Source organism: Dipodomys spectabilis, unplaced genomic scaffold (genome assembly GCF_019054845.1).
Source record: "Dipodomys spectabilis isolate Male_0828 unplaced genomic scaffold, ASM1905484v1 ptg000067l, whole genome shotgun sequence".
In the NCBI taxonomy this organism is placed as follows: domain Eukaryota; kingdom Metazoa; phylum Chordata; class Mammalia; order Rodentia; family Heteromyidae; genus Dipodomys; species Dipodomys spectabilis.
Window position 1 is genome coordinate 2,057,489 of NW_024870744.1, and position 20,235 is coordinate 2,077,723.

At 53.4% G+C, this 20,235-nt stretch overlaps 1 protein-coding gene across 1 annotated transcript; it reads right to left on the reverse strand.

Moving 5' to 3' along the window:
* Positions 1-7,463: 7,463 nt before the first annotated feature.
* Positions 7,464-17,107, reverse strand: Ak1 (adenylate kinase 1). The gene is made up of 7 exons (XM_042681000.1): positions 17,020-17,107; positions 13,291-13,329; positions 11,893-11,928; positions 11,635-11,798; positions 10,920-11,036; positions 8,074-8,265; positions 7,464-7,913 (listed from the first exon to the last, which is right to left on the reverse strand). The coding sequence occupies exons 2-7, from the start codon at positions 13,295-13,297 to the stop codon at positions 7,845-7,847; spliced, it is 585 nt and encodes a 194-aa protein (XP_042536934.1). The 5' UTR covers positions 13,298-13,329; positions 17,020-17,107; the 3' UTR covers positions 7,464-7,844.
* Between the last annotated feature and the right edge of the window lie 3,128 nt (positions 17,108-20,235).

The window sequence follows — 20,235 nt, forward strand, 5'->3', positions numbered from 1 at the left end:
CATGCAGGAGAGAGGCAGAGGACAAAGCCAAATCTGGGCCTAGAAGTATTCCTTTGGCTTCCAGAATATTCCATCCTGGTTTCCATCCCATGTCTCCGGTCACCTTATCTATTCCTCTGCATTGGTCCCCAGGCCCCTTCCCTTCTCACTTCCAAATCAGGTTTTCTCAGAGCTTTGTGACCCTGATGACATCATATCCCAGCACTGGGACAAATAATCTCCGGCACTCAGAGTCAGATAATGGAAGAACTGTCTATGAACTTATCTGGTTGCAATGACCTCATGGGGCAATCTGTCCATCCCTGCCATTTCCATTTGCTAAGGACCTCGGGCCTCTCTAGATTTTGGTACCCACCAGTGGGTCTCAGCCGTCAATATAATGTGCTAGAACTTTGCTACCCAGAGTGCAGTCTGTGTATCTTCTGGAAATTTGTTAGTAGTGCAGGGCCTCAGCCCTACCCCAGTCTGCTAAATAGAGCCTGCATTTTGATTTTTTTTTCCCTCAGGATCCGGGAGATTTGCTAGGTGCTAGATACTCAAACGCCAGCCTGGATAGAAAAGTCTTTGAGACTATTTTCCCCAATTAAACAGCAAAAAGCTGGGAGTTATGGTTTAGATGATAAAGTGCTAGTGTGAAACCCTGAGTTCAAGTCTCAGTACTGGAGTGGTGTGCACATACACACTTGTTTTCATGCATGTGTACACGTGCGTGTACACACACACACACTGATCTTGGGGGATTTGTGCACACCTGAATGTGGGGGGCGGGGAGTATTGTGCTAAATACTAGCTGCAGTGACCATCCTGACTTCTGTCTCTCCAGCCAGGACCTTCCACATCTCAGGGCCCCTGGATGTCTCAACCCTCACCAGGTTCTAGTCTCTGCACATCGCTTTCTGGTGCCTTGGTTTCTCCACCCCAGGCCACAGCCTCTTTTCACTCTCCCATTCTTGGAGTTGATCCTGACTTTCACAAGCCTGATTGAAGCCACACAAGATGGCGATGGGTCCTCCTTCACACTCCCTGTTGGCAGAGCGAGGCTGCTTCCTCACCCACAGTACCATTCTCTGGGAACGGCCTCGTCACCTCCTCATTGAGCTCTGCTGGCTTTGTCCCTTGTCCCAACCCTTTCTCCACACCGTTAAGGGAGCCTGTTAAAGACAAGTCAGGTTTTAACTTGAGTCAGGCCCTTTGAATATTTGTTTAAAATAGTACAATTCAGCCAGGTGCTGGTGCTTATGCCTGTGATCCTAGCTACTCAGGAAGCTGAGATCTGAAGACCAAGGTTCAGAGATGGCCCAGTAGACAAACCCTTGAGACTTATCTCCAATTAACCAGCAAAAAGCTGGAACTGGAGGCCTGGCTCAAGTGGTCAAGTACCAACCATAAGCAGAAAAGGCTGAGCTAGAGCATGAAGGCCTGCATTTAAGCCCAGTATTGGCCCACACAAAAATGTTAGATTCCATCTCTGCTCTGCCCAATGCCCCTCAGAGTAAACACCAGAACCCTCCACTCTAGCCCATGTTAGCTCCTTGCTATTACTTGAACTGGTCAAGCAAATGCTCACCTCAGGGCCTTTGGACATGCTGTTCTCTTCAAATGCTCTGTCGATGCCACATGGCTTGCCTCCTCCTCCTTTAAGCCTCTGCTCAAACGTCACATGCTTAGTAAAATCTGACTGAAAATCACCTCCCCCTCCAAAACTGGCCCTTGAGATACATACCACCAGCTGACAGACGTTTAGTATGTCTCACCTTCTAGAACAGCTAAATCCCCATCACCTGGAGTGGGGACCTGGCCCAAGGCCTTCTCGACAGGCCTGTGGGCTTCATCACCCAGTCTCCCAGGGTGTAGGGCTTGGGTTCATCTGAGATTCAGAAGTCAGAGGTCAAGCGTCAGTTTCTGAAGAGGGAGAATGACTCAAGAATGCTGTGGTCCCAGGGATGAGGCTGTTACTCAATCCTGCTCTGCACTAAAAGAACAAAACCTGCGGCTGGGAAGGTGGCTCAGTGCTTGCCTGGCATGCATGAGGCCCTGAGTTCGATTCCTCAGCACCACATAAGCAGAAAAAGCCAGAAGTGGTGCTGTGGCTCAAGTGGTAGAGCGCTAGCCTTGAGCTGAAGAGCTGAGGGACAGCGCCCAGGCCGAGTTCAGCCCCCAGGACCGACCAAAAAAAAAAAGAGGAACAAAACCTTTCCCAGAAGCCAGGGGCTCATACCTGTAATCCTAACCACTCAGGAAGCTGAGATCCCAGGATCACAGTTCAAAGCCAGCTGAAGCAGGAAAGTCTATGAGAATTGTATTACCAATTAGTCACCAAAAGTGTAGGTATGGCTCAAGGGGTGAAGGTGGAAAAAGCTCAGGGACAGTGCTCAGGCCCTGAGTTCAAGCCCCAGTACCAGCATCCCCAAACAAAAACAGAGAAACAACTGCTGCCTTCTCTTTCCCTACCCAGGGGTCCTCCTACCTCCCAGTCCTGAGTGGTATAGGCCTTCCCACCCAAATCCAAAGTCTGAAGAATCTTCCAGGGCCACTTAGGAAGCAGGGGCTTTTCCTGGGCTGGGTTGTAAGGGCTCTGAGTTCATACACAGGGAAATGAGAGCCCGATGGTCAAGCAGGCTTATAATCCCAGCTACTTAGAAGGCAGAGACAGGCACATCCCCCAGGCCAGCCTGAGTGTCAAGACCCTAGCTCAACACACACACACACACACACACACACACACACACACACACACACACACACACACACACACACGGAAGGGGACTGGGACATCAAGTGGTAGAAAAGCTTGCCTAGCACGTATATAGCCCTGGGTTCAAGCCTCAGTAGAAAAGGAAGGAGAGGAGAGGCAGGATAGGAGGAAAAAAAAAGAGAGAGAGAGAGAAATGAAGCGATAAGAAGGGAGAGGAAAGGAGAACTGAAGCCCACAAGGGGCTAGGACTCCACGATGGGCGGAGGGCAGGAAACCTGGCACTACATCCCCAGGAAGGGGACAGGCAAGCATGTAGCTACTGTGTGACCTGGACCAGATAGTTTAACCTCTCTGGACACACGACCCTAGCAGGAGAGGCCTGAGCTCACACAGACTGCGCATGCCCAGTAGGACCTGGCCCCCACCCTCCAAAGCGCCCCCACGGCGGAGCAGCCAGGCCTTCCTGTTTACTCGAGGCCCCTCTTGCGGCTGGGAGGCGACAGCCTTGGCCTCCTCTGCTCCCGGCTTCCTTCCTCTCCCACTTCAGCGCCTCCGGCCCAGGCCCTCAGGAGACCCTGACGCCAAGACCCAGGGATGCAGGCCGTGGGTAGAGGGAGCATCTGAGGCCAGCACCCCAGGAACACTCTCTCTGGGAGACCCTAAAGTTACAGGGCCGGTGAATCCCCCTGGCTGCTTTGAATATTCTAGCACTTTGGAATCAGCTGCTGTCTAGAGTGTCTCTCGTGTTGACAGCCTTCCTGGAGTCCGGCAGGCGGGCAGGAGGACACGCTGACCCAGCCAGGGGCTCCTTTCTCCCTCTGCATCGTCCCGCCCCCCCCCCCACCCCCATCTTCCCTCTGAAAGAGCAGAGCAGAGCTTCCCAGAGCCACCACAGCATGACCCAAGGCCAGGGGCCTGGGTGTCACCAGCCAGCCTGGACCTGCTCACCACAAGGAAGGTTTTACCAAAGGCTGCAATGTTCACCTGCGCAGGAGCGCGCATGCTCCGCAGGTCACAGGTTCCTGTCCCGTTCCAGCCCCTCCAGCAGCTGGCCTCGGAGGCCCTCTCCTCCACAGGCTTAGCCTGAGGCTCTGAAGCCTTCCGAACGAGCTGTCGGTTTATGGAAACTTGAGGAAGTCAGGGCTGAATGTGGAAGGAGGCATTTTCAGCGGGAAAGCTGTCTCCTCACAGGCCAATGCCACAAAATGAGGAGTGAGAGCTGGGCTTGATCAAAAGAAATGAAGCCAGGTGCCAGTAACTCATACCTTTCATCTTAGCTACTCTGGAGGAGGTTGAGATCTGTGGATTACGATTCAGAGTGAGCTCACACAGGAAAGTTTCCAAAGAACCACCAAAAAGCCCGAAGTGGAGTTGTAACTCAAGTGGTAGAGCACTAGCCTTGAGATAGGACCCAGGCTCTGAGTTCAAGCTCCAGGGCTGGCAGAAAATAAATAAACAAATAAATAAGGCTTTACATAATCGCTAGACTCATGCTGTACCCCTGAGCTACCTCTCAGCCAAAATCACCTGAAGGTCCTTCAAGTCTGGCCCCCACCCTCGGTCAGGTGGGTCTCCTGCTGCTGTACCTCCTTTAGCCCATTCCACCCTAGCCCCAGGCCTCAGCCCTCCCCTCTCAATGGGTCTTCTCCACTGGGGGTAGCTCTGCAGAACTGCTCCTCTGCCTCCCCATGCTCTCTGTCCTGTGTGGAACTCCTAGGCATCATCGCGGCCCACGCCTGAGCTCCAGCTCAAGGAACCTCTCTGCTTCTCAGCTCAGAGGTCTGGGCTGGTCTTGATTGACTGGGATGGGATTTTATGAATGAGAGTTTCTCCATGCTGGGAGCCACATCATGGAGGGGAGGGGGGCTTCTGAGCATCTGTCTAATATTTTAGCTAGTCCAGAAGTGTTTGCTAAATGAATGTGTCATGAAACTCAAAGGTAATATTATTAAAATTTGGGGGCAGTACTGAGGATTTCACTCAGGGCCTTGTATTTGCTAGGCAAGCACTGTATCGCTTGAGCCACATCTCCAGATCTTTTTGCTTTTAGATTGTTTGATTGATAGGGTCTCATACTAATTACACAGGATAGCCTCAAACCTTGATCCTTCTCCTTTCATCTCTTGTATAGCTGGGATTACAGGCATGCATTATCATGAGCCACCCAAAGAAAGGTTTGTGATGGTGAGGGCAGCGTGGCAATTACTGTACTTTTAATCTTTTTACACCTTGAAGCTTTCAATATATAGGGTATCTGTATTATATTGATATATTAGATAGATGATAAATGGATAGATACTATCTAGATACTTTTGAGGTTAAAGGAGGAGGAGTGCTTGAACTTAGGATTTTTTTTTCTGTCCAGTCTTGGGGCTTGAACTCTGGGCCTGGGTGCTGTCCTTTAGCTCCTCAGCTCAAAGCTAGCACTCTACCACTTGAGCCGTGGTGCTACTACTGGCTTTTTCTGTTTATGTGGTACTGAGGAATCAAACCCAGGCCTTCATGAATGCTAAGCAAGCCTCTATCACTGAGCCACCTTCACAGCCCTAAACTCAGGAATTTTGAGGTCAGTCTAAGCAATATAGCAAGATTCCATCTCAAGAAAAGAACCGCCAGCCTGGGCAGGAAAGTCTGTGAGACTCTTATCTCCAATAAATCACCAGAAAACCAGAAGTGGTGCTGTGGCTCAAGTGGTAGGGCACTAACCTTGAGCTGAAGAGCTGAGGGACAGCGCCCAGGCCCAGCGTTCAAGCCCCATGACCAAAAAAAAAAAAAAAAAAAAAGAACTGCATCTATATTGAACTTGTACCTTACTTATTGTTCCCTAAGCAATGCAGTACAACATCTATTTACATTTTAAATATTATGGCTTAAAGTCATGACTTTAGTATGACTTAAAGCATACAGGAGGTTGTACAGAAGTTCCATGCAAACACTACACCATCTTAAACAAGGATTACCGGTGGGGGCTCTGCACCCATGCAGACCCTTAAGACAGCCCTGATTTGATTCAGACAAGGTGCACAAGTATGTATGTGCCTAATACAGTACACATGGCAGCTGGTGGTAGTGGCCCAGGAACTGAGCACTCAGGAACTGAACTTTGAAGATTATGGTTTGAAACCAGCCTGGACAGACAAATTTGTGAAGCTCATCTCCAACTGACCAGCAAAAATCCTAGAAGTGGAGGCACGACCCAAGTGGTAGAGAACCAGCCATGAGCAAACAAACAAACAAACAAAAACAAGTGACATCAAGCCCCAATATCGGTGCATGCATGTTTTCTGAGGCCTTTCCTGAGGCCAATGTGGGGGTACACGGAGGATAAGTTGCAGAGATCTTCACTCCCAAGCCCTAGCCTCACAGAAGGCTCATCTTTGACAATACCTGCTTCTACCATTCATTTATGTTCTTCTTTCAATAGACTCACCTTTTATATCTTAAATACCTTTATTTCAAAGGAAAGCTCAAAAGGACCCCTGATGAGCAGAGACAACCCAAGGACAGTGGCCTTCAGATAGGGCCTCTGAAGGCCGCCTTGGCCTCAAAGGGAGCCTGGCCAGGATCAGAACACGTGTTGAGAACAAGTGAGCACCAAATTGAGCCGTGATCACCTCCGTGATGAGGTGATGAGAGAATAGAGGGGAGGTGGTCCTGCATGGGGGGCTTGAGTGTCCCCAACATATCCAGACATGCACCCCCAAGCCAAGCTGCCCTCATCCCCAACTCCTGGAGCCACAGTCACTGACAACCTACACCCCTTGCTCAGGGTGCTCTTGGTATTGGGGCTTGAACTCATGTCCTGGGCACTGACCCTCAGATTTTTCGCTCAAGGCCAGTGCTCTACTATTTGAGCCACAGCTTCACTTCTAGTTTTTTAATATTTCATTGGACATAAGAGTCTCATAAACTGGGTGCTAGTGGTTCACCACTGTAATCCTAGCTACTCAGGAGGCTGAGATCTGAGGATCACAGTTCAAAGCCAGCCTGGGCAGGAAAGTCCCTGAGAAAGTCCCTCTTTTTTTGGGGGGCGGGGGGTCTGGTCGTGGGGCCTGAACTCTGGGCCTGGGCGCTGTCCCTCAGCTCTTCAGCCCAAGGCTAGCACTCTACCACTTGAGCCACAGCACCACTTCTGGCTTTTTTCTTTTTGCTTATGTGGTGCTGAGGAATCGAACCCAGGGTCTCATGCATGCAAGGCAAGCGCTCTACCGCTGAGCCAACTTCCCAGCCCGTCCCTGAGACTCTTATCTCCAATTAACCACCAGAAAACTGGAAGTGGCGCTGTGGCTCAGGTGGTAGAGCACTAGCCTTGAGCTGAAGAGCTCAGGGACAGCAACCAGGCCCAGAGTTCAAGCCTCATGACTGACAAAAACAAAAAGTCTCATAGACTTTCCTGCTTCAGCTGGCTTCAAACCCTCATCCTCAGATCTCAGCCTCCTCAGTAGCTAGGATTACAGGCGTAAGCCACCAGTGTCAGGATCTATTTTAGATGTAGAAACAGCTTGAAGGGTGGGCTGGGACCCGGATGCAAGCATATGAATGGCTCCCTTTAGCCCTCCTCTCTCCTCAAGAAGGTACCCTGTCCTCTCCCCCCCCCCACTTAGTCCCATGCCCTTTGCAAACCCTCAGAGCTTCTGCCACCAAGAAGACAGATTCACTGCCCATGTCACTGGCTAGCATGTGCCAAGCTCACTGCCCAGGAGCCCCAAAGCTCATGGCTTTGTTGTCCTGCTGCCCAGACCGCCCAGAGTCACACATAGAAACCGTGCTCAGAGAGACAAGGGGTCAATAGCAGGGATGCAGAGGAGCCTGAACACGAGGCTCCACGAGCAAAGACCCCAGCCTCTCTGCCACCAGGGGGATCCCAGGCCTGGGGCGGCCTGGTACGGCCTGCGCCAGCACAGCCTGGCACCAGAGCAGGAGGAGAAGCGCGAGGAGATGGAGCCTCAACTGGGTTTGGAAACAAAGAAAAAGGAGTAAAAGCAATGTCCTTCGAAATTCCTTTAGTGCTTCGCCACCCACAAAACAGGATAAGGTGGCTTCCTCCCCGCTAGCAGTGAGGCAGGGCGGAGGCCCTGGGCTCTGGCCAGCACCGCCTCAGGCAGGGCAGGGGTAGGGTGGCTCCGAGCTGGAGAAGGGCTCTACATGGCTACTTCAGAGCATCCAGGTGGGTGCAGACCTGGGAGAAGACACTGTCCACCGTGCCTTCAGCGTTGACCTGTAAGGGAGACCAGCCATGAGGCAGGAGCCTGACCTCCCCCACGGATCAGGCCAGGCTCCCCAAGCCAGCCACCATGACATCAACCTCCCACTGGACTAGTAGGGAAACTGAGGCCCAGGACACTGTGATGAGAGGCAGGGCCAGTCGGGAGGCCCACCTTACACACGATGCCCCGTTTCTCATAGAAGGCAATGACCGGCTCTGTGGCCTTGTAATAGGTGTCCAGGCGCTTCTTGATGGTTTCTTCGTTGTCATCTAAGCGGCCGCTGGTCTCCCCGCGCTTCAGGAGCCGCTTGGTCATGGTTTCGGGGCCCGCGTCCACATACAGCAGCAGTGTGGGCTTTCCGATCTGTGAGAGGCAGTCCGGGAGAGGCAGGCGCCATGTCACAAGGACCCATTCCTGTCCCATCTTCCCATCCAGGTCTCCATCCCTTCTCCAAGGCAGCTTGAGGGACCTTCCCTGACACTTCCCTGTTCAAACTTCCTCCACGGCTCCCAGCGCCCTCTAGAGGAAGCTCAAGTCCCTACCAGCGCCAGAGGCCCTGTGTGGTTCATGCTTTGCCCTCTCCGCCTGGGTGGCCATGCCTGGGCCCTCAGCCAACTCCTTCCCATGCCGGAGACCTGTCCTCTCCCCTCTACTGTGAATCTTTCCCCACACACCCGAGCTTGACCCAGTGCTTATCTCTCTACCTAGCTTTAGCTAAAATTTTGGTCTTCCCAAAGGGTTTTCCTGGATCCAACCCTGGCCCCCAAGATGTCCCTCCTGATAGGATGTAACAAAAAAACCAAGGGACCACCCATGGAGGGAGGGCTGCTGGGGGCATCCAAGCAGCGTCACTGTCATTGGAATAAGAGGGTCTTGTCAGGGATGATGTGGAAGGGTGGGGAAGAGGGGGCCCCATGTCCTCTCCCTCTATTCTGCCACTAGAGTCCCTCCATAGTCTCCCGTACTGACTGACTTCCACACTGAAGTCAGAGCCTGCAGCCAGCCCTCCCCTCTCCTGATCATGGGTCCTTGAGGACAGCAACTCTGCCTCTGTCAGCCTGGGCACACTGGGCACACTGGGCACACACAGCCCAACCTGGGCACACTGAGGAAGAAAGGACCCTGTCCCCGCCAGAGCTGGCAGAGAGACAGAGCCATCGTGACCCCCCCTGGGCCAGGACTTTAACACAAACATGAAGGCCCACCCCTCCCCTGGGCTGGACTGTCCATCTGGCTGGCCCCTCTAAGGGTTTGTGCACAGCTGTCACGCACTCTCCACATCAGGGCTGCATGGGCACCGTCCTTCCGCAGGGTCCGCACCCAGGCTCTCCTGACTCTACCTTCCCTGTGACTGTGGGCAGGCCCCAGGCCCTCACAGGCCTTGGTTCCCTTGGTTATAACGCACTTTGTGAAACACGTTCCTCCCCCCTGGGTGGTTAAAGACTGTAGAGGCTGGGCACCGGTGGCTTATGCCTGTGATCCAAGCTACTGGGGAGGCTGAGATCTAGGATTACAGGCATGAGCCACCAGCGCCTGGCTTCCCAAGCTTCTTTTGCTCAAGGCTAGTACTCTATGCTTGCCTTGCATGCAGGAGGCCCTGGGTTTGATTCCTCAGTACCACATAAGCAGAAAAAGCCAGAAGGGGGCGCTGTGGCTCAAGTGGTAGAGCACTCACCTTGAGCTGAAGAGCTGAAGGACAGCGTCCAAGCCTAGAGTTCAGGCCCCACGACCAACAACAACAAAAAAAAAGGCTAGCACTCTACCACACTTGAACCACAGCACCACTTCTGGCCTTTTCTGCTTCCATGGTACTGAGGAAGCAAACCCAGGGCTTCATGCATGCTAGGTAAGCACTTTACCACTAAGCTACATTCCCAGCCTGTGTAGGACAATCTTTATCCACCCTTAGTGGAGGTTATGACTGCACAGAGACAGCTCCTGGAGAGGGTGGTGCCTCAGTTTCCCAGCCAGGAGATGGGCATTGTTGACTCCCAGGACAGTTCTGGGACCTTAAACCAGAGTGACCAAATCTCGAATCCCATTCTTCTACTTCAGAGAAGCCTTGGCGCCCCCTGGTGTCCAGAGCTGAGAACAGTGGTGGGGGCCCCCAGAGGCCACCACAAGAGTCCTGTGTGGAGATAGTCCCCCACAGCACCCCCATTTTTTAGCCTTCAGGTGACCTCACACAGTTTGTACACATGAGCCATCACAGGATGCCCAACCAAGGCAACAAGGCTGAGCCAGGCAGAACTTCCTTGAGTTCTTGCAGACAGTCAGAGGTCAGGAAATACAGTCTCTGGCTACAGCCCACAGAGGTCTGGGTAGGACTGAGGTGCGGCCTCTTCCTCCTAGCACCTGTAGTTCCATGCCCCCTCCCATGGCCTTGTACAGACAGCATGAGTGTCCCAGCCCACATGTGCACATGTGTGTGCCACACTCTTGGCTTTCTCTGAGTGTGCATTACGCAGTGCCTGTGGCCTTGTGTAAGTGTCCTGTGGTTTTGCATGTTGCCTATGGGCAAAAATGTGCTTGTGTGGGTAGTACCTCCACCCTGTGGACAGTGTTCTTCCATTCGAAGAAGCTGAAAGCCATTGTCCCAATGCCTACTCTTTCCAGCCAGACTCCCCTTGTCCCCTGAAAGAGACTGATGCCCCTTCTTGGCACTCCAGGCTCCAACCAGCCCCAAACCTGCTCACCTCTCCCCACATATCCTGTTTTCCTCCTGTCAGTTGTACATACAGTTCCAGCCCTGCCAGTGCTTCTCCCTACCCCTCTCACTATGTGTTTATGAGGAGCTTTCCCTTCAAGGCAGCTGACAGACCTATCTCCCCACATTGTTCAGATAGGGAAGATGACTGATCCAATGTCTCAAGGGATTGACTTGGACCCTAAGCCTACTATGGCCCTTCCCCTCCATCTATACCTTTTAGACTTCTAAAAATGACCTTCACCTTCACAGGCCTCTCCGGTCACCCTCTTCTCTCTCCCCTCAGCCTGACCCCAAGCCCATGACTTACCCGACGCTCAAACTCTTCTCCTTGCTGCACCTCTCGAGGGTAGCCATCGATCAGGAAGCCATTGGATGTTTCAAGTTTGGCTATCATGGCATCTCGGAGCATCTCCAGCACAGTCTCCTGCAGACAGAGCACCAAAGGAAAAGCCTGAACCTCCCTTCTCCAACCCCTTTTCTAGGGCTTTGCTTGTGCCAGTCCTGCCTCTGAGCTGCCCTCCCGCCTTGAGCGCTCATTGCTCTAGTGAGCCTCCCTCTCCTGTGGCCTCCTCTGACGGAGGGCTTGGCAGGAACATGGTTCACTCTCCATGGAGCCCCTAGACAGCCTCGCCCTGTCCTGCGCCCTGAGCAGAGCAGGCCTTCCCCTCCTTGGTCCGGGCAGGGAACCGACAGTGACCGCTGGCTTGTATTTCCAAGGGTGGCACGGTTCACATGGGCAAAGAAGACTACTGCATTATAAAATTAGGCCCAAATCAGAGGAATCGGAGGGAAGAGGTGGTCTGAAAGCTGGATGAGAGGGAAGATCGCAGCAGGCGGGAAAGGACACGTGTGGTTTGAGTGGACAGAAAGACCTAGGTGGCAGGCGAGGTGAGAGGCGGGGCAGGTCCCCCAGGTCTTGGTCTTTTACCAAGGCCAGTGGGGAATCACAGGAGGCATGGTCAGTGTGCCACAGGCTTTGCTGACTGGCACTTCCTTGGGGCACACAGCACCCTCACACTCACCAGTGGTACCAGCTGGCCCTTCTCCATGATTTCTGCCAACTTCTTGCCCCTGTCTGAGCCAGAGCTGACCTCGGCACGCAGAAGGTCTCCGGTGGAGAGGTGAGTGTAGCCATACTTCTGTACAATTTTCTCACACTGGGTGCCCTTCCCTGAGCCAGGCCCACCTGCGAGGACCCACAAGCTCAGAACTCCTCTGAGAGCCAGGCCTCTAGGGGCTGCTGGGGTCCCTCCCCAAGACCCTCCCAACTTGAGACTCACCCACCACAAAGATAATCTTGCTTTTCTTCAGCTTCTCTGTGGAAAAAGCACGGGAAAAAGATTCAGCCACTTGTTAGAACATAGCCAGAGAGACCGCTCAGAACTGGGGGTGTGTGGAGGGAGAGGTGACAGAAAAGATGATATTCCAGAACAAAAGGGCCTGGAGGCTAAGAACACAGCACAGCTGGAAGTCTGGGTGCCAGCCTCCACCCTGCCTCCCCGTGGGTGGCTGGAGGTCAGTCACCTTATGCCTTCCTATGTCCCTCTTCAAGTTGCCTACTAAATAAACAACAGTCTAGCCTTCTGTCTTGCTATGTCCCTTGTCCCTCCCAGGCCTGGCCGCCCCAACGGTATTAATGTGGAGGAGTTGGAAACCACAATGCATGTTGCCATGGAGATGGTTGCCAGGGAGGAGCTTGCTGTGGTGGGCAAGTAAAATTCCTGTCCAGACAGGGAGGGGAGCTTACACACATTCCGTTTCAAACTCTTGCCTTGTTAGAACTCACAGCCCAGGCTGGGATAGAGCTCACGGGAGAGCGTTTGCCTGCCATCCACAAGGCCCTGGATTCTATTCCTCAGCAACCCCCAAAAAGAAGAACCCACAAACCACTGAGCCAAAAAAAAACTGAAGCCTAGAAAGGAAGTGGCCTAGTCAACATGTCAGAACCCAAATGGGGACCTGTGCTCCACTTCTGACACGTCCCCTCCTGGGGTCAAACGAGCCTGCCTTGCTGTATAATTGCAAAAAAGAAGCACTTGACCCTGACCCTGGAGGTGGTGGGCATGGCAGCCACAGGGAGGGAAGCAGAATGAAGGGGGAGGCTAGGAAAAGCAGAAGCTATGACCCTGTGGCAGCCCAAGTTTGGAGCTAAGGGCAGAAGGCTGACTGCTGGCCTCCAGGGTACCTTTAAGAGCAGCCCAGGCCCAAGGCCCAGGGCCAGGGATTAGACAGGTGGCACTGCCAGAAATCAGGCTGACCCATTCCTGACTCTCTGCCCACCCCATGGCTCCCTGTAGGTCCCAGTGCACAGAAGCTAAGAAAGTCCAGACAGCCTCAGGCCCACACCTCTCTCTCTGAGTGGCAGGAAAAGTGGGTACATTTGGCACACTTGGAGCCTGTCCAGAGGGCCGTCTCCACCCCCAGCCCCTCCCCAGCCCAGAACCCACCCTCTTCAGAAGAGACTCAGCTCCGTAAATGCCAGCGTGGGAGGTGAGCTCTGCCCTCCTCCCCCCAAAACCTTGGGGAAGCCTCATTGTTTCTAAAACTAATCTTGGAGTGATGCATCCTGTGAGAGGCTGAAGGAGGAGGCTGGAGGCCCCAGATGGACCCAGGACCACCTCCAGCCCTTCCCATATCTGCCCTTCACAGACGGGCACAGGCAACGCCGAGACTCATACCTTCCATCTTGCTGAGGTCCTGGGAGCCGGGTCAGCACTCTGCAAGTCAAGGCACGGGGATGTGAGAGCTTCTCCCCACCCTGCCTGGGCCTCCACCAAACCTCACCCACAGCACCAGCAGGTGTGGGCCGGACTCAGAAGCCAGAGGATACAGGGAAGTCCAGGAGGCGGGGTGACCTTGGCAAAGTCCCTTTCCTGTTGGCTTCTATTACCTCACCTATCCCAGGAGAGCTTTGGTCTCCAAGAGGACCAGGGTGAAGGCTGCACAGAGGGGAGGAAATAGGACTCAACCCTGGAAACTCCTAGAGACAGTGTGGGATCAGCATCTGCCCAGACTCCCTGACAACGCTCCTCAGGGCCAGGAAAGCTGAGAGGAGGATGGCACAGAGGCCCAAAGCCTGTCTGGGGGCCATAGCTCTTCCCAGTTGGGGCATGCGCATGTGTGTGTGTGTGTGTGTCTGTCTGTCTGTCTGCTTGCCTGCCTGCCTGTCTGTGTGTCTTCCCTGTCTGTGTGCTGGCTCTATGGCTTAAACTCAAGAGCCTCACACCCTTGCTTGGTTTGTCCACCAAAGGCTGGCACTACCACTTGAGCCACACCCCACTTTCAGCTTTTTTTGTATGTTGTGCTGGTTCTGGGGGTTTAACTCAGACCCTGGGCACTGACCTTGAGCTTTTGTGCTGCTCATGGCTAGTGCTCTACCACTTGAACCAGAGCTCCCCTTCTGGCTCTTTTCTTGTAATAGATAATTGGCGGTAAGAGTCTCACAGACTTTCCTGAAAGCCCTAGTTCTGAACCATGATCCTCAGATCTCAGCCTCCTGAGTCACTAGGATTATAGATGTGAGCCACCCATGCTCAGCCACTTCCAGCTTTTTTGGTGGCTGAGTCTCAAGGATATTTCTGCACCAACCAGCTTTGAACAGGGATCCTCACGTCTCTGCCCTGCACACCCCTCCATACCCCATCTTGGCCCTGCACATACCACACCGCGGCCTCCCCATCTTGGATCCTCTCTCCAACCTGTACCCTCTCCCTCCCAACTTCCTTATTCTAAGGTCTGGGGCCACTGTTCCAGATGTTTCCTTTGAGAAACAACAGACCTAGTCACTGGCTGGCTTACAACCTTCCCAGTATGGCCTCCTCAGCTTCCCAAACAAAGCCTGAAACTCAACCTACCTTATAGAAGCCTTGGAGATCTGACCCCTGCCACCTCAGCAGGTTCACCCCTATCAATTGTCGGTGATTCTGTCACAATGCCCACCATCGTGATGTCTTTCTCTAGGCATTTGTGATCTTGCACTCAATGTTTGGTTGTCTCTTCTCAATTGTGATGGCCTTAGGCCTCAGCTCTGAGTCACCTCTTCTAGAAAGCCTTCCTAGATTTCTCCCTTCACTCCCACATAGGCATGCCTTCTCTGAATCCTTCCTTCCTTCCTTTCTTTTTCTTTCTTTCCTTCTTCCTTCCCTTTTTCTTTCTCTTTCCTTCCTTTTTCTTTTTCTTGGTGTCTGCAGTAAGGCTTGAATTCAGGGTTTGGGCACTGGCCCTTAACATTGTTTTTGTGTGTGTGTGTGTACTTGTCTTGGAGGCTGGATTCAGGGCCTGGGCACTGTCCCTGAGCTTTTGTGCTCAAAGCTAGCACTCTTATCACTTGAACCACAGCTCTACTTCTGACTTTTTGGTAGTTAATTGAGTCTCATAGCTGGGTGCTGATGGATCATGCTTATAATTCCTAGCTACTCAGGAGGCTGAGATCTGAGGATCACAGTTCAAAGCCAGCCCTGGCAGGAAAGTCTGGGAGACTCTTATCTCCAATTAACTACCAGAAAGCCGGAAGTGGTGCTGTGGCTCAAAGTAGTAGAGCACTGGCCTTGACGGGAAAATCTCAGGGACAGTGCCCAGGCCTTAAGTTCAAACCCCATAACTAACAACAACAACAACAACAAAAAGTCTCACGGACTTTCCTGTCTAGGTTGGCTTCAAACTGTAATCCTCAGATCTCAGCCTCTTGGGTAGCAAGGATTACAACTATGAGCCGCTAGTGCCTGGTGAGTGACCTTCAACCTTTTCATCTAAGGCTAGCACGCTATTACTTGAGCCACAGCTCCACTTCCACTTTTGATGGTTAACTGAAGTGTCTTACTTTCCTGACTAGGCTGGCTTTGAACTGTGATCCTCAGATCTCAGCCTCCTGAGTAGTGAGGATTGCAGGTGTGAGTGCCTAAACCTTTCTCTGAAAAAAAAAAATTGTGGCAGGATTGGGATTTGAACTCAGGGTCTCTCCCTCTCTTTCTTTCCCTCTCTCTCTGTCTCAGCTGGTGCTCTCCCCTTGAGGCACACTTCAGCTCCTCTCTGAACTTCGGAAGCTTCACTGGGCACAAGACAGGAAGGACTCGGATACTCTGCTGCACCTCGGGCCTCCACCTGATTGGGCCTGGCTGGGGCTGAGTGTAAGCTGGAAGCTTCCTTCCATCCTGATCACAATCTGGGAGAGAGAGCTAAGTCTTGGAGGATGGGGTAAGGGAGCTCCAGGGCCTGGCAGGGGTCAAGTTCAGGTCTACATTTTCTGCTGCTTCAGGTCTGGTGCCCAGGCCCAGAGCAGGGCCTTCTGCAGCTTTGCTAATGCTGCACTGACTCAAGGCGTGAGTTATCGCTCTTCGTCCTGCTGAGTGTGCAGAAGGAGGTGTCCAGCTGCCAAGAACCCCTCAGCCACCCAGAGATAGGGGACTGCCAGGGGCAGTCAGTAAAGCCCTGAGACGTGCCCTGCTCCCTTCTGGTAACCTAAGCCCTTCTCTGTCCTGGGGACACCTGCCACTTCCTTGGTCCAAAATAACTTGGGTGCTGAGGAGTCCTCCCAGGAGCCAGGGGTCCAGCATGGAATTGAGTTACAAGCAAAGGCCCAGGCCTCATGAGGCCCCCAGGACAGGGCCCCAACAGCCGAGCCTGGCTCACCGGGCAGCCACCAGGGTAGCCTAAGGAACTGAGGCTCAGAGGACAGTGACTTGACCCCAATCACAACACAAGGCTGGCACAGTGCCTAAGAATAGCCCTTATAGAGCTTGCAAGCAGCTAGGGTTCAACTCCTACCTCTACCACTCAACTGTGTGCCCTTGGGCACGCTTATCTTTGCTCTCTGGCTTCTCCACTGCTGCTGAGAGGTCTGGGGTGGGCAGCTGAGCAGCCATGCCCCAAGCACAGACCCCAGGGGATTCTCTCCAACCAGGAGGCTGAGACAAGAGTGGGGGGGGGGGCCCTGCTCCTCCAGCACTTGTAGTGGTGATGGCAGATTAGGCTCTCTAAGCACACGACCCCAGGACTTCTGGGGGTGGGGAGCCAGGCTACAGCTTCCCTTCCCTGGGCCTTAGCTGGGACAAGCCAAGAGCAGGGACCCTGAGTCCCAAGAATGTAGGCTGGGACAAAGGGGTCTGGAAGGCTGGGAGGGGCTATAAGAATCATTCTCTCTCTCCCCCCTCCTCCATCTCTCCTCCCTCCCTTCCTGAGATTTACAAACGCACAGCAGTGTGGCACAAAACCCGAAATCCACAGGCAAGAGAGCACATACAAATACACATAGATCATAACTATGGATACACACACACACACACACACACACTCACACCAAGGGGAGCCCGACACAAACACCCGCCCCTCCCCCCAGTAGCACTTCCCCACTCCCTGCAGATGGCCCCCACGAGGCATCCACATGGGCTGTCGGGCAGTCAGACACTGACCTGGGGGAGGGTGCGGTGGGCGCTGGGGCCAGTGCGTGCCCTGCCCGTCCTCACCAGCCGCCTGCAAAGGCGACTATTTATAAGGCTGTCAGCGCACGGCATGCTGGGAGCCAGCACTCCACGATGGCAGGGAGGGAGAGAGGGAGGGAGGGAGGGAGAGAGGGAGGGAGGGAGGGAGAGGAGGGAAGGGGGACTGGACTAAGCAGAGCCCTGAGGGAAGCCAGGGCAAGACTGGCACCTCACTGTGTCCCAGGGGCTGTGCTCCAACACCTAGTTTTCCATTCCTGTCACTTCCACTGTGCTTGCTTCACTGAAGGGGGCTTCTTCTGTGACAGTAGGGGAAACTGAGGCCCAGCAAGATGAAATACTTTGAATAAAATCCCACAGTGTGATCCAGGTGTCAGCGGCTCACACCTGTAATCCGACCTATCCAAGAGGCTAAGATCTAAGGAGCACAGTTCAAAACCAGTCCAGGCAGGAAAGTCCATGAGCCTCGTATTTCCAATTAACCAGCAATAAGGCTGGCAGCGGAGCTGGGGCTCAAGTGGTAGAGTGCTACTATTGAGCGGGAAAAGCTAAAGGGGAGCATGAGGCTCTGAGTTCAAGCTCCAGTATCAGCACAGTAAATACATAATTTTGGTGAAAGGAAGAATTCAAGGCTGGATAAAGGTTCCTTGCCTGCTTCACCCTGAAGTTCAAAGTTGGGCCCAGGAGGGGGCAGGGTAACGAGAGATGGGAGGGATAAGAGGTGTGTGGGGGGGGGTGGAAATGCAAGGTGGGGTGGTCCTAAGTGGGCCTGGCTTATTAGCATGGCCTCATCATGATCCGCCTCCAGGTGACGGGTACAGGCCCAGATTCAAGAGCTGGAGGCTTCAACTGCCAATTGAGAAGATAGGCTTGGTCCTGGCAGGGTGATTGAAGGTTCTTAAGAAGGGCTGTGGAGAGGTGGGTTACCTTTATGGAGAGGAAAACTAACTTTGGTGATCAACAGCCAATCTCCACAGGGTCCCATCTAAAGCGGTGACGGGGGTGGAGGACCAGGCTCTGGGCCTCCTGCCTTCTGCATCCCCTAATACTCCGAGGGATGAGCTTCTTCAGGGCCCTCACCCAGAAACTGACTGCTCCAGACCCCTACAAACCTTGGCCTTGTGTCCTCCAGTGGGCAAACTGAAGAACTGCAAGTGATCTGGGAGAAATTCTACCCAGAAACCTGAGCTGGTCCAGATTCCCAGAAGTCTTTGCATGGAATTGGAAGCATACCCTTATCTCCAGGCCTTCACAGGGCACCCATGTCAGGACCCAGCAAGGAGTGCCGCCTTCCACATCCTCACCACCCCCTGCCAGTTCCATCCTGGGCCCTACGACCTCCCAGCTTTTGTCCCAACCATTCGTCCCAGGTGACAGCCCCTCCCTGCCCTTTTTTTTTTTTTTTTGTCAGCTGTGGGGCTTGAACTCAGAGCCTGGGCACTCTCCCTGAGCTCTTTTACTCAAGGCTAATGCTCTACCACTTTGAGCCACAGCACCACTTCTTGTTTTTTGGTGGTTAATTGGAGATGAGTCTCACAAGGACTTTTCAGCCCAGGCCGGCTTTAAACCTTGATCCTCAGATCTCAGCCTCCTGAGTAGCTAGGATTACAGGCCTGAGCTACCCGTGTCCAAGATCCCCTTTTTAACAAGGTGTGTAGCATGTAGCTACCTAAGAGCACATCCAGAATGGAAGACAAATGCAAGATGCCATTCTTGTGACCCAGCCCTGGTGGCCCATTATCCTGGCTGGCCTGACGCCCAGGGATAACTCTCTTTCTGGTCTCCAGCAGCCCCTCGGAGATCCCAGCAGGCAGCCAGAGCTTGTCTCACAAAGTCACCCTTTGTTCAGCTTCCTTCCCAAGGACATCTTATCTGCCTAAACAAGTTGTAATCTCCCGAGTCAGGGACCCCTTGTCCCCTGCCAGCCCGGGGTACACAGCCCTTGTGTGAAGAGGTTGGCAGCAATATGAGCTGCCACCGTTTACCACACCCTTGTCAGACTCCTCTCGTGTGCCCTGGCAGAAATTTTCCCTGCCCTCTGGCTCCCAGGCTCAGAGCCGAACTTCTGGCCCTGTCTGAATTGAAGCCACTCGATTGCTCGTTCATTCCCAAGATCCAGGCCTCCCCTCCCTCTCTCCCAGGCTGTCCCCCAAGGCCAACATCTTCCTCCAACCCCTTCCCAGAAGCCAGGCTCTTCTTCCCTCACCAGAACTTGAGCTCCAGGAGGGTGGTGTCTGGGCTTGTTTTATCCACAGAATTGAGATACAGTGACGACTTACCCAAGGTCATACAGACAGGGCGAGGTAGGTGAGGCCAGAAAAGCCAGGTCACAGAGTTGTCAGGCTTAGCTTGAAGACTCACCAGCAAGTTGAAAAAAGCTAATTGCTGCAACTCTGTGAGCTCCCAGCCCAGAGATGCATGCCTGGTTCTTCAGAGCCCTACCTTCCCCAATCTGAGATGGAGAGAGCTAGCTTCATCCAACACACGGAACACAAGGCTGGAGCTTCATTGGGTGTGTTTATTCCTGTACAAACCATTACAAAACCAAGTCGAGGGCTGGCACGGCCCTCATAGCCTGCCTGTGCCTTGAGTCCAGGCTGGTGGCCTCCACCTCCATCCCTCCCACTCAACAGCCTCCACCCAGGCCCAGGTTGGGGGAGATAACTCCTAAGCCCTCGGCATCTCCAAACAAAGACTTCCTGGCACCCCAGTATGGCTGGAACCCTCTTTTTTCCGCTCCAAAGGCTGCAGACTTTCTGCAGGAGACCCTGCCTACAGAAAAGGAGTCCTGGCCCTTTAAGAGGCCAAGTTAATGGCAGCTGAACTGAGGCTAACAAAACATACTGAAGTTTTCCCCATTCTTGTCTGTCTCCCAGCTTTGGGGAGTTGGTGGGGGAAAAAATGCCCTCAAGTCTTCCTGAAGAAAATGAGGAAGGGCCTTCTAGCCTCCCGATATAGCTGAGCTTCTTAGTGAAGAGTGGTAGCTGGGTACAGTCTTAGGACAGGGTGGTCAGTGGAGGGGGAAGAAAGTCTCAGACTTCACATTTGAACCTGTTGTGAGCCTGGGGAGGGGCTTGTCCAAGGTCACTTAGGGAGAAGCCAATACCCGGTCACTGGCTTCTACTTCTTGGGCCTGCCACAACTTCCACAAATTCTCTGGCCTGGTCCAGACAGTTCCTATCCACTCAC